Consider the following 13,498-nt stretch of genomic DNA (forward strand, 5'->3'; position numbering starts at 1 on the left):
ACAAACTTTAACGTGTTTTATTGGGATTTTATGCGATTGATAAGCCCAAAGTAGTGCATAATTGTGAGAAGGAAGGTAATTGATATATGGTTTTAGATTTAAAAAAATGGGAAAAGTATTTATTTTGAGTCCTTGTGTACTTTGTAGAGTCACTTTTTGCTGCAATTATATTAAAAAGCTAGACTAGTCCCTATTAAAGAAAAACAACCCCACAGCATGATACTCTCACCACCATGTTTCACAGGGTTATGTGTTGTTAAATTCTACCACATATAATGTTTTGTATGTAGACCAAATACTTACATTTTGCTCTCATCTGAGCAGAACCCTTTCTCCTACATATTTGCTGTGTCCCCTGACAAGCTTGTGTCAAACTACAGATTGGACTTCTTGTGGCTTTCCGTGCGTAAACGATTGCTTTCAAAAGCCCGATCGGTGGAGTACACGACTAAAAGTTGTCGACGGCTTGTGCCACCTGAGCTGTGGGTCTCTGTAGCTACTCCAGAGTTACCACGGGCCTCTTGGCTGCCTCTCAGATCGATGCTATCCTTTTTCAGTTTAAATGGCCGGCCATGTCTTGGTAGGTTTGCAGTCGTGCCACACCCGTTCTTAGGAAGGACTGGATAGTGCTCAAATGTTCAAAGCTTGAGATGTTTTTTTGTTGTTGTTTTGGTGATTGTTATTAAATTGTTTTGTTGTGATGTTCCATTGTTATTACTATTATTTGTGGGCTGTGCTTGGCTTCTATAAAGATGTAGGCAGCCATCATTTGGGACTCTTCCTTTTTCCAGTATCGATAACTGTCGAGAGAGCAGCCTCAGTGCTGATATCTGTAACCATTTCTCTGGATTGTTTAGATTAAAAGTGTTGAAGTATGGTTTCTGTTTCGAGAATCATTTCCTTCAAAAGAAGTTATTCAACGTGCAATCGCTTCTCCGGGGGTTAAAGGACCGGACAGGGCGCAGAGGTGTCTACCTGCCGACAGAGGACGGTACCTTTGACATAACCTAATCCTGTTTTAAACTTCTCCAGGACTTTCTCCATGGTCTTCATGGGGCTGTTTGTTCATTAACCTTCCCTAACAAACCTCAGAGGCCTTCTCAGAACAGCTGGATATAGACCGAGACTAAATTACTGGACTCTATTTAGCAATTAGACCTCATCTAATTTTATTCAGCCCTTTTGTTGTAATTTTGATTTAAAAATGTTTTATTGATTTTTACAATTAAATGTTTCCCAGGGAACTTTGATTCGGTGCCGCATTGTGTTCAGCGTGGTTGAGTCGTTCCCTATATCTGACAGTTTGGTAATAAATATTAATCTGCTGTTATGATTTCCCAGCATTCTCTCGCCCGTTGTCACATGAAAGCCCAGGGAGTCAAATATGTTCCTGCTGAATAATGCAAAGCTCCCCGTCGCTCCGCTTGAGTTTAGTCATGCCGAAATGGGAAAAGCGGTGGAAAACATTTTGAAAAGATTGAACTCAGCTTTCACAGACAGGTGACTAACTGTACTCAGCTGTGTTTCAGTCACACTGTGTTGAAACAAATTAGGGATGTCCTGATCCAAAGTTCGTCAGCCCCATATACCGAACCGAGTCACCATTGATAGGCATTTATTGAAACTGACACCCAGTGCAGCACTTCATTAAAGTTAATGCCATGCATCCAGTAGAGTAAAATGCTATGTTTCATCAGTATTGCATGATTCACATTAGCATTGTGATTGTGCCCCACTCACCATGAGCTTCCGGATGCTGCGGTATTTTTCTTTTTTTCTTGACAGCGAAAGCTGGAGTTTCTGCAGAACGACCTTATGTTGCAAGAGATTTATCTGACTCTCACCTACAGCTTTGAGTAAACTCTCGACTTGCTCCTGGCTGCTGACATTAGCTGAACTGCTAAGCTAATGGTAGCATATTTACTCTCCGTTTTCAAGCACGGAATCCAGTTGACTGTGTTTTGTAAACAGACTTCTTTGCTTCGAGCGTCATAAAATTGAATGAATAGTGTCTCAGTTGGCCTTTGCATAGCGCTCTCTTCTGCCTGTGTGAAACAAATTGGGCAGACCACATCGCATGAAACAGACAGGTGCAGCGGCCAATTCAGTCTCTCGTGTAAACATCAGAAAAACACTCAGAAGTCAGAGCTCAACGCTGGGTGTGACATCCTACCTTGGTTCAGAGCATTCTAGTTGCAAGTCAGACATCAGTGACATTAGATATTGGCATGGGTATCTTGGTACCGACTGCTATGAGCAATACAAGCTGATAATGATGTGTTTGTCTTGTTTCAATGTGTTAAGAGAAAATACTTATTCTATAGAATTGTGTTACGCAGTTTAGAGAGATACAAACTGTCACAGCTGCTAATAAATAGTTTATATTGGCAACATTTAGTTGCTGAAAAAAAACCATTTATGACCTTCTGTATGTGCGGAAGCCATACTGCAACTTGTTCCTGTTCCAACAGAAAAATTGGAAAATCCGACTCCCGTGAACACAGAGAATGCACCATCAGAGTCATTAAATCAGCTAAATAATGTGCATGGTTTCTAAGATATATTTGGAAGCCAATCAAACCAAAAAGCTGAAATTTCTCACAATTATTGGTGCACATTGTAGCGGCATGGGTTGACGGGGGTGCGGCGTATACAATTTTTAACAACATGAGTAGGGAATTGAGTTTAGTCGGGGGCACTGATAGTGGTCATTTAAAGTGTCTTCATCCGAATGTCAAAATTCTGATTAGCCAGGATTAAAACCTCATCTGCTGTATTACATCCTTCAAACCAAAGCCTGGACTCCATTAATCTCACAGGACCAAGCAAAACACAGTATTTGAAATTACTTAAAGAAACTAGTCACAACTGGTAACCATCCAATAGTTGCTTAGGAATGAAAACTGTTTTAGATGGACTCTATTTTAAATCTGATTGCTGCAGAGCTTGATGGATGAGATTCATTGACTTCTGTTGTCTCCTGATTGTGAAAGCCTCAAGAATAACCAATGTGAATTCCTCAATGTTTCATATGCTGTGATTTGAAAAAAGTGTTAATTCCCCCTAAATATATTCTTTTCCACATTTTGTCACATTACAACAACAAACCTTGGTGTATTTTAGTGGGTTTTTATGTGACCGACCAACACAAAGTAGCAAATAATTGGAAAGTGGAAGGAAAAGGATACAGGTTTTTAAATGAAGGTGACACAGCAAACATATGGAATAAGGTAACTTTTTTACCTCATAGGTAAATATTACATGCGGAGAAAAACTAATAATTCACACCAGCCAAAATTCAACCTCCCCACTGAGACACACGGTAATGGCAGCATCAAGCTGTGGGGAGGCTTTTTTTTCCCCAGCAGATGCAGGAAAGCTAGTCAAGGTTTTGACGTGAATATGGAGGGAAGAGTATTAAAGATCAGCATTGAAGGACAGCTTGTTAGAGGCTTCACAGCTGGCACAAAGGCTCAACTTCCAGGAGCATAACCCTAAATATACAGTTAGAGCTACAAAGAACTGGTTTAGATGAAAGGATATTTGTGTTTTAGAATGACCCAATAATATAAAGAGAAACAATGTTTTAACAGCAGAAACTCTTTTCTGCTGTTAAAACATTGAATAGCATGCGTCCTTCCGCTTCAGCTCTGCATTATTTTGCGTTGGTCTGTCGCATAGAATTCAGTGAAGCTTGTGGTTGTGGCGGGAAATTATTTGACATGGTTGAAAGGGCCTGAATACATTTGCAAGGTGGTGTAACCTAATAAATGCAAACTTAAGAAAGTGTGTCATTTAACATTGCAGGACATAAAAGTAACTTTGCCTTGACTCTGCTGTTGTAATAACTTTGTTTTGAAGTCATGCAATAATGCAACGTGACCTCACAAAGCAGCGGTGGATGAAGTGACTATTTTTGACATCTCTTTTTATTTTAAGTAAAGATAAATGCAGCATCTTCAGCTCCCTGTGGGGTAGGGCTGTTCGATTGCAAGGTGAAGCAGTGAAAATGCTCCAAAAATAGCGCTCACCTAAGCTCATATTGACTTTCTGTGCCAGCCTATATATATTATTGGAGCCCCCAAACTAGGAACCTGCCGACAGCTACCTGGTCCAGATGACACTCTGAATCTGGGAGAAGAGCTGTAAAGAAACCACACTATCAATATGATGCTCCAAAATTTCGAGTAGACAATTCAAGTTTGGTCAAAATCATTCAGAGAAAGCGACATGACCGCATGTAGGACAAAGAAAGATGTTGAAAAAATTCGACATTTTTCAGATGTTGATGAAAAATGCTTCATCTGTGACGAAAATAAAGCACAGTTGCCAGCAAAAGTATTCACCCCCCTTGGCATTTTTGACTTTTTGTAGCCTGACAAGATGGACTCAAAACCGATTGCTAAAGAGTTTTCTCCATTGTTTAGAAAACAGGCCTATTGTGGTCATATGGACAAATCCTCCAGTCTCTGCTGAGGAGCTCTGCAGCTCCTTCAGGGTTAACTTTCGTCTCTGTGCTCTTACTCTGATTAATGCCCTCCTTGCCCGATCTGTGAGTTCTGGTGGGTGGTCCTCTCTTGGCAGATTTGTTGTGGCACCATGTGCTTTCTGTTTGAAGATGATGTATTTAATGGTGCTCCAGGGGAACATCAAAGATTTTGATATTTCTTATAAGCTCACCCTGACTTGTACTTCTCAACAACTTTGTCCCTGACTTGTTTGGAGAGCCCCTTGGTCTTTATTGTGTGATGCCTGTTGCAGAAAGGTGTGTTTATAGCAAGCGAACACGCGAGGCTTACATTGCACAAAAGTAAACTTCCTTCCACTAATTATGGGACTTTTGAAGGCAATTGGTTGCACCAGAACATTTTAGGGGCGAAAGGGGTGGATAGATATGCACATGCAAATTTTTAGTTTTAAAGTTATTTTTACCAACTTCACCAACTGAGACAATTTTATCCAGATCCAACACATATGGTAGGATTAAAAAATATTACATTTTGGTTGGGGTTGGGATATAACAAAATCAGTAGAAAAGTCAAGGGTTATGCAGCTCCCTCATGTGTCGCTATACTATTACAAGAAACCACAGCATCTGCGAGTCTGTGAATTATTCAGAAAGAGACCCATTTAGCAAGATGTTTTTTTCATCATGTCACACATAAGATGACCTTCTTTTCCATTAGTTTGTGACACAACGTTTAGGCCTTAAAAAGATCTGCCAAATACTTTGGCTCCTACCTCGGTTCATTCAGCGGTTATTTATGCAATAATAAAGTAGTTACAATTATCACAGTACACCAACCGTTTTACGAGGCTGTGGCGTAGCATTTTTCTAGTTACATGTCTCATATATTTTTTTCCTTGTTCCCACCTAAATGTTTCAGTTCATCAAAAGAATTTCTAATATCAAAGACAGATACTCTAAGTGAGAACAATACACAGTTTTCAAATGAGTATTTTATATACTAAGGTAAAATAGCTATACAAACCAAACTGGACCTACTGTATATGAAAATATAATCACACCCCCACCCCACATGTCGAATCATAAATTTACTGGGACCAACCAGGGTCTTTGGTTCAATTTTTACTTGCCACACTTTGCCCTGATTGTTACAGGGCAGATCACCTACCGTATTTATAAGGTGCAATAAATATTCTTCCCAAGTGTGTAATATCACTCCGCCCCTCCGCGTACACAGCTCTCTCCTGAGAGAAAGCTATCCTTTTCTGTCGGGTGGACGGAGAAGTTGGACTACACTGCCCTGCTTCTAACATAAGGCCAAAATAAATGTAACAATAATAATTTTTATTAACTTACTAGGTTTATTGTTGCTAGCGCGGGCTGTCTAAAGGCTCCCACACGCTCGGGCGTACTGTGCGCATACTGTGAGCTAGTCAGACTCCACCCTGACTCTCCGCGGATGTTTTACCCTTTATTGTGGAGCGTACTGTTGTCTATATTTCTTGTGTCAAATTCCTACAATTCACACGCTTTCTGCCAGTGGGACGAAGCAGCATAACGGATGGTAAAATGTGTAATGAGCTAGCTGAGCACCTAGAGCTGTCTCTTTTTCAGCAGGCTCCCACCTGTCAGTGAGAACAGAGACGGACTGTGATGCCACACGTCCTTGCGACCGCCTGCTTGGAGCAGCTCAGTGTATCAAGCTCGGTGTCACATATAAAACAGTTCGATGTAAAGACTTCTTGCCTCCGAGAAGTTTACAGTGTAGCACGTACCTGTATGCGTGGAGTCCGCTCAGAGTCCCCCTTGAGTACACCTCAAGTACGCACAGACCTCCGCGGAACGCCCCAGTATGTGGGAGCCTTTGCATGAATGCACTTCTAGTTTCGACATTACAGTCAGGCAGTCTTGTAGACAGCTCAGGGATCCGATCAGGTAGTGACACAGTGTACCGTCATGCTCCGAATATCCATCGAGCGACTTTGTTGCTTACCAAAGTCATATTTACACATTTTAACAGATTTTTGAGTGCATTGTACCACATAAAATTGGTTAGTAAGCACAACTTTAATCACATATAAGGTGCACCATCATTTTTTGAGAAAATTTAAGGATTTTAAGTGGGCCTTATAGTCTAAAAATATGGTATATAGAACCTGTCTGACAACATGAAGTAGGCTGAAAGATCTCAAAAAGCAACATATTATTTACCAGCTTGGACAGGATTACAAGGGACCTTTTAAGGCTTTGGGGCTCCAGCCAATCACAGTGAGAGCCAGTTTCAACAAATAGAGAAAACATGTTAACAATGGTGAACTTTCCCAGGAATGGCTGGCCTGCCAAAATTATTCCAAGGGAACATCAACAACTCCACCAGGATGTCTCTAAAGAACCACATCTAAGGCACTGCAGGCAACACCTGCCCCGGTTAGGGACAAGGTTCATGTCTTCAACAATATGACAGAGACTGAGTAAAAATGGCATCCATGAGAAAGTTCAAAGGCCAACCCCTGCTGACTGAAAACAACATTAAAACCCAGCACAGATTTGACCAAAAAAACCCATCTTGATTATCCCGAAGGTATCCTGTAAACTGGCACAAAGATGAAACTTACAACTGCCCTAAAACTAACATGGCATTTCAACAAAACAGCATCATGCTCACAGTCAAACATGGTGGGGACAGTATCATAGTGTAATGGTCTGGCAGTGCTAGGCTGCTTAAGGACCTGGACAACTTGATGTAATTGATGGAAGCATGGATTCTGCCCTCCGGCAGAAAATCCTGAAGGAAAATGCCAATTTAGCTTTGTGACTTTAAGCTAAAAAGCACTTGGGTTGACATACAAAGGTTTGGAAACGACCTAGTTAAAGTCTGGATTTAAATCCAGTCAAGGTGCTGTGGCATAATCTTAAATATGCCTTTTAGGTTTCAAGACCCTCCGATGAAGCAATTCTGCAAAAGGCAACAGGTCAAATTTCCTCCACAGCAACTAGACCCACTCATATTCAGTTATCTGATAGCCGCTGTTACCACCAAGGGTGACACAGCCAGTTATTAGCTTAGGTTTAATTAGTTCCCCCCCCCTTTAATAAATAAAACCGTCTTTTTAAAAGTGCTTTATGGATTAACTCTGGCTATCTTTGTATGGGTTTTAAAATACCTTTGGTGATCTGAAACATTAGTGTGGAAAAAAAGCAAACAGAAGAATCCGTAAGGGTCAACTACTTGCTCAGAATCCAACGTGGGACACGGAAAGGCTCTGTTTTTCAGAAGGTGTGTCGATGCAGTGGGTTTGCAACCACAACGAGTTTGTTGGCTGTTGGTCACTCTCCAGTAGAAGTTGGATCGCTCCCCACACAATTTGCGCTCTCATTCCCTCCTCATTGCAGATGACCTGCAGGGAAAAAGCAGCATATGTCCCATCATCTGCCCGCACCATATGTCATGATCATTTTTTAACCCTTTTTGCTTTATCTGAAATCTCCTTTCACGGCTAAAATGACCAGAGCAGGCGCTGGTACTGTCATGAATGTGTCTGGCATGCTGCTTATCCGATCATCATCATATCGTTGTTCTGATCAGTCGTTACTCAATTTCTACCAATTCTCGGCTCAAAGTCAAGTGCATTAAAATCAAATACAATCGACATCATATAATGATGTTGGTTGTTCTGTTTGCATACATTAGAGCTCCGTTACAGTGATCATGTGTGTGTGACGCGTTGCTCTGTGTTTGACTTTAACCCAGCGTCTTGGAGAGTCCCAGCCGGTTGGATGAAGAGCACCGGCTCATCGCGCGATACGCCGCGCGCCTGGCAGCTGAGGCCGGCAATTCAGCAGTAAGTCCCTCACATAAAGCCTCTTAGGGTTTTATTAGATAAACCCTAAGAGGCTTTATCTTAGATAAAGAGTTATTGTGTCTTGTATGGAGTTGTTTCTTTATTGTTTGTCTCTTTGTTGGAAAACTGTAGAGAAGTTTATCAGTGACAAAAAAACCCCCGCAGTATTAAAAGCTTTTCTCTGAAAGTTAGTGTTCATGTATCCCAACGTCAGGACACAGCATTATGACAACTATGTGGAGGTTTTTTTTATCTTTACATTGCTGCTTATTGCAACTGTACCCTTGCCTCTTTGTCTCTTTAAAACCTCAAAACTTCATCCGGGGAACGACCTAAAATCTGGAAACAGTTCAGGATCCGTTTTCAACACAAACAGGGTCTCCTTGCAGCCCCTATATCAGCTAATGTACCATTACACCCCTCTTTGATTAAGTCTGCTTTCCAGGCTGGGCCAAGTAAAGGTATAAGCACTGTAAAGGATCTTTTCAGGGAAGCCAAACTGTATGTCCTTCTGCAGGGAGTATTCGCTTTAGCCTCCACAAACTCTTTTAGATACATGCAGCTGCAAAGCTTTGAAATAAAATCATATTCAGGCTCTCCATAAAAATTTTACTGAGCTTTGGCTATTTTTATGAGAAAAATTTGCAAAAATGTCACTTTCTAGATTTGTAAAACTCATAGAGACATAACCTGGGGATTTATTGAGGTGTGACAAAATGCAGTTCTACTTAGTCTCAGGGGAGCACACTTATCAGATTTTTATTAGTAAAAAAAAAAAGTATTTTTCCTTCCACTCCTCAGTTATGCACGACCCAGTAGAACGCACAGATGTCTGAGCTCGTAGCGTGATAAATTGTTTGAAAATTACATTGAGCATGAATAATTCTGCATGGTGCTTTATAATGAACTCCTCCTCTCTCGCCGGTTTTAATGAGCGTTTTGTTTTTTGCAGCAACAGTGTCCTCCAACAGATCTGAGTTTCAACTTTGACGCCAACAAGCAACAGAGACAGCTGATTGCAGAGCTGGAGAACAAAAACAGGTACGATTAGTTACTGACTCTAATTTATTGTTGTTCATTTTTTTTAGATCAGAGATCCTCAGATCCTGACTCTCATTACGTTGATACGTTCTAGAAGAAATAAAAAAAAAAAGATGATACCAAGATGTTGAGCAGCCCAAATGCTGTATTAAGCCTTTTGTAAGGAAGAAAACCATCTTCCTTACAAAACTACATCGTCTAGCGCTGTTGAATTCAGCTTTGACTTTCTGCCTACATGTTAAAGTGTCATCACTCTGTCTTCCTGTTTCAATGACTCAAAAGTCCATCATGAGGCCTAATCCCGATTTCCTGCCTTTTGCGAGTCTTTTTTTGTTTGTTTTTTTAGCTGGCAACGCTTATCTGCTTACTGTCAAAACTGTCAGACTCAGAATTTGCTTCTCCCGCCCCAATCAGGGAGATCCTGCAGGAGATCCAGCGGCTCCGTTTGGAGCATGAACAGGCCTCCCAGCCCACTCCGGAAAAGGCCCAGCAGAACCCCACGCTGCTGACTGAGCTGCGACTCCTCAGGTATGAGCCTGCCGCTGAAACAGCACCAGAATGACGTGCCTTATAGCCCACAATAACCGGAGGATCCACACAGATAGAGGGCAAAGCGTTGCCTCGAAGACGCTCCGGCTCGCCTTCCTTTTAGCTGAAATAACGTAGTCGTAACTCAGACGCTTGTTTTCAGATTCACTGCGACAGCGGCAGCTTGTCGTGCTCCAGAGCCCTGCTCACCCTTGGGTTCGGTTCTCGGTAGAGACGTCTGCAGGAAGAACGGGCCCTGAAGAACATCTTATATGTGTTCTCTGTCCTAAATAATAAATCAGAAATCGTGCTGAAAGCCAACAGAGGCAGAAATGCCTTTTTTCATTTCAATCTTTTTGACTGGGCCACTCCAGCGCCTTCATCCTGTTTTGGTGTTTTCTGAGCTGTGCAGAGGTTAGAGTCGCTGGTGTGCTTTGGATCATTGTCCTGCTGCAGAACCAAGTGTGCTGGAGGTTCTGCTCACCAGCCGATGGCCGGAGATTTCTCTCTCAGGAGATTTCATGGTAGAAAACAGAGTTCATGGTTCCAAAATCCTAGAAAACATCCAGCGATTGGTTGGAACCCATGAGTCAGCAGTGGTTTTAGCCTTGGGACTCTCCCATGGATGTCATGTTTTTTTTTTTGTTGGATCAATCATGAACCTGGACCATGACTGAGTCAGGTGAATCCTGCAGTTCTTTAGTTTTTTTTTCCAGTTTTTTTATATGGATGAACAGTGCTCTAGGAGGAATGTTCAGCCCCTCCTGGGAAGGTTCACCACTGCTCTTTGTTCATTTGTGGTTAAAAGCTCCCGCTGTGGTTCACTGGAGGCTGGAAGCCTTAGATAAGTCTCTGTAACCTTTTCTGGACTAATAGATACTAATGCCTTTGTCATCTGTGACACTGGTACACATTGTGTTGCCTTTTGAAACATTCAGGATCAAATGATGTCGATCATGTTTAGTGGTTTGCTTTAACGAGGGGAGTGAGGTTTTTCCACACATGGCCATGTGGGTGTGAATAAAGACACGATTTCATAGCCGTGTATTATATTTACTCGGGTTGACATTGTTTTATATTAATTTATTTTAATGTTTTGAAACGTTTAAGTTTGACCAAAAAAAAGAGAAAAAGAGAAGATATTTATAAGGGGAAAAATATGTTGCACACTATAGATGCTGTACTTGCCAGGTTTGGCTTGACCTTTTCCCGTCCCAGACTAAAGGATGTCTCAAGGAGAAGGACCGGCCGATTCGACAGCCTGTAAACATGGGATTCCCAAACACCGACACAATCACCCTTTAAACCTCCGTTGTTGTTTTTTAGCCTTCTCTGCTCCGCTGCTGAACCGCTGGTTTAATGTGCTTAAAGGGTAGAGCTCCGGTCTCATTTCATCTTCCTATAGGATCTGGAAATGGACAGTTACACACTGTAAACACCAGAGGGAGACAATTAGCCGCACTCCACATTCACTTCTGCACTAACTGGGCTCAGATTGCAAAAAGTGTAAATCTCATCTGCCCTCCTTATGGCTAAAATATTTCTTCTTTTCTTCTTCTTTTTTTTGCACATGTTTCAAGCTGTTTTAATGTTTTTTTCCCCCTTGTCAAGATATTAAACAATAAAAATAACCTACTAAGCTCTGGCAGAGTGAGAAGGAGAGGTTATGCAGCAAATAGTCAATCGCAACACATTTTCTAGTTATTTATGGTGTTCTCCTGTTGTCTTTGTCTAGATTATTTTATATTTGAAATTTTAGGTTATAATCGCTTTCTAGGCGTGTGTTGATTTTAAACTTACGTGAAGATGCTTTCGTGTATTCAAATGAAAACTGTGACACAATGTGTGCTACCACACCGGGAGCCCACATTACGGCTACATCTTTGTTTTCATTTTACTGTATAACAACAACGTGAAAGGTCTTTTGGTTGGTTTTGCACAAAGATCCGTGTGCAGGTGAATCATGTCAAACGCGTGCCGTGTCGCCTGCCGTCCACAGACACAGGAAGGACGAGCTGGAGAGACGCATGTCGGCCTTGCAGGAGAGCAGGCGGGAGCTGATGGTCCAACTGGAGGGTCTGATGAGGCTGCTGAAGGTAAAAGTGTCTCCTGATTCAAGAAGATTTATCTGCGGGTGGGAGGATGAGACCTTGGTGCAGGTAGAGCATCAAAAGCCTTGGCTCTGCTGTTCTTCTCTGGATATTTACTGGCTTGTTGGTGCTAATCTACCCTAGATAATTGGGATTTGAATAGCTGAAATGTGTGCACCTCTCCAAACCCAAGAAACTACCTTGATGTTGTGCCATGTGAATGTGCCATGCGATGCATGCCAAATTCACTCTCTCCTTCCTTTTTCATTAATTCTGTTGCTCTCGCTCTTCTTGCTTTTTCTCTGCTTACCTTTGTTGGCTGATAGGATGAGGAGCAGAAGCAGGCTGTAAGTTGCTCTTAATTCAGTTTGCAAAGCGCTTAGTCGAATGTCTCTATACTTCCCCCCCTCCTTCTCACAGATACAGTCTGCACAAGTTAATAAAATCGATTTAGGAACATAGCCCATTTTTCAGTGACCCAGACCCGGTCATGCTGCACAGCTTCTGATCGAACCTGAGCATTAAGGTTAGTCTTGACGGTCAATGCCATGTCCAGATGTCAGAGACCTGCTCCTTTCATCAGCTTTACCAGCCCAGATGTAAATGTGACTGCAGCCTGGCTGCTCATATGCCTCCTGGCTCTGAGCCACCAACCTGGACTTTGTCCGCCTCAGCGACACAGCGATCCTCTCTGGGAGATAAAGCTCCAGACTCAGCACAGGACCCACTTTTACACCCATCACATCATATCCATTACATGAAAGATCTGCATATATATGTACATCTATATGCAAAAAAAAAAAAAAACTGAGCACATTTCTTACAACATGAAGCATTACGTGTGAACTTGGACCAAATGTGTGAAATGTACCCCCATCTGTGTCAGGACATTGGACCATGCTGGGCTGAGAGTCCAGTATTCTACACAAGGTTCAGGAGTATCTCAAAGTGTCCACAAAATATGATCTAATTTAATCAGAAAGTATCCCAGACTGACTTATTTTCTGATAGGAGCCATTCGTACTCTGCATGCAGAATTGAGTGAATTGTTTCATCAGCGCAGACAGAGCGTCTGCAATCATTGTATGCGATTTAAGTGATGCGATTATTAGGTCATTGCTGCAGCTTTTGATTTGCTCTGGTCTGTGTCCTGTACCGCTCACATACTGAATTGTGTTATTATGATGCAACACAAGCCACAATGCTGCTTGACATGTCTTAAATATGGAGGTCCAGGTACATATTCTCTAGCATCAGATGCATAGAAAGGGGGTGCTAGAGTATCTTCTGCGGGCACATCATAGTGTGAGGAATGCGATTGGGTCGGGGTTTTTCCTCGGACGCTTAAATGTAACAGGCAGAGAGGACATGTTTAGTGTAAACATGACCTAAAATTGCTAGTCTAGGAGAAACTATTTAATATGATCCTTTGTGTTAAAGCGGAGGGAAGCCATCCTTCTTATTATCAGTGAATGTTTCAAATGTCAAGGAGCTCCATTTACACACATGTTTACGTTTGTAAAATCAAC

The 13,498-nt window shown here is 41.8% G+C and overlaps 1 protein-coding gene across 7 annotated transcripts in view; it reads left to right on the forward strand.

Annotated features, from left to right (window-relative positions):
• LOC105932410 (dystrobrevin beta) overlaps window positions 1–13,498 on the forward strand; it is a 36,611-nt gene that overhangs the window by 17,178 nt on the left and 5,935 nt on the right. For 6 of the 7 annotated variants that reach the window (XM_012871570.3, XM_036150414.1, XM_036150417.1 and 3 more), the window contains 5 exons: window positions 8,220–8,310; window positions 9,263–9,351; window positions 9,766–9,879; window positions 11,879–11,975; window positions 12,296–12,316. In XM_012871570.3, the coding sequence (XP_012727024.3) occupies window positions 8,220–8,310; window positions 9,263–9,351; window positions 9,766–9,879; window positions 11,879–11,975; window positions 12,296–12,316 (412 nt within the window). The remainder of the gene's footprint in view (window positions 1–8,219; window positions 8,311–9,262; window positions 9,352–9,765; window positions 9,880–11,878; window positions 11,976–12,295; window positions 12,317–13,498) is intronic. The other variant, XM_036150416.1, reaches the window with a different exon arrangement.

The sequence above is a fragment of the Fundulus heteroclitus genome, chromosome 19 (genome assembly GCF_011125445.2).
Source record: "Fundulus heteroclitus isolate FHET01 chromosome 19, MU-UCD_Fhet_4.1, whole genome shotgun sequence".
Classification (NCBI taxonomy): domain Eukaryota; kingdom Metazoa; phylum Chordata; class Actinopteri; order Cyprinodontiformes; family Fundulidae; genus Fundulus; species Fundulus heteroclitus.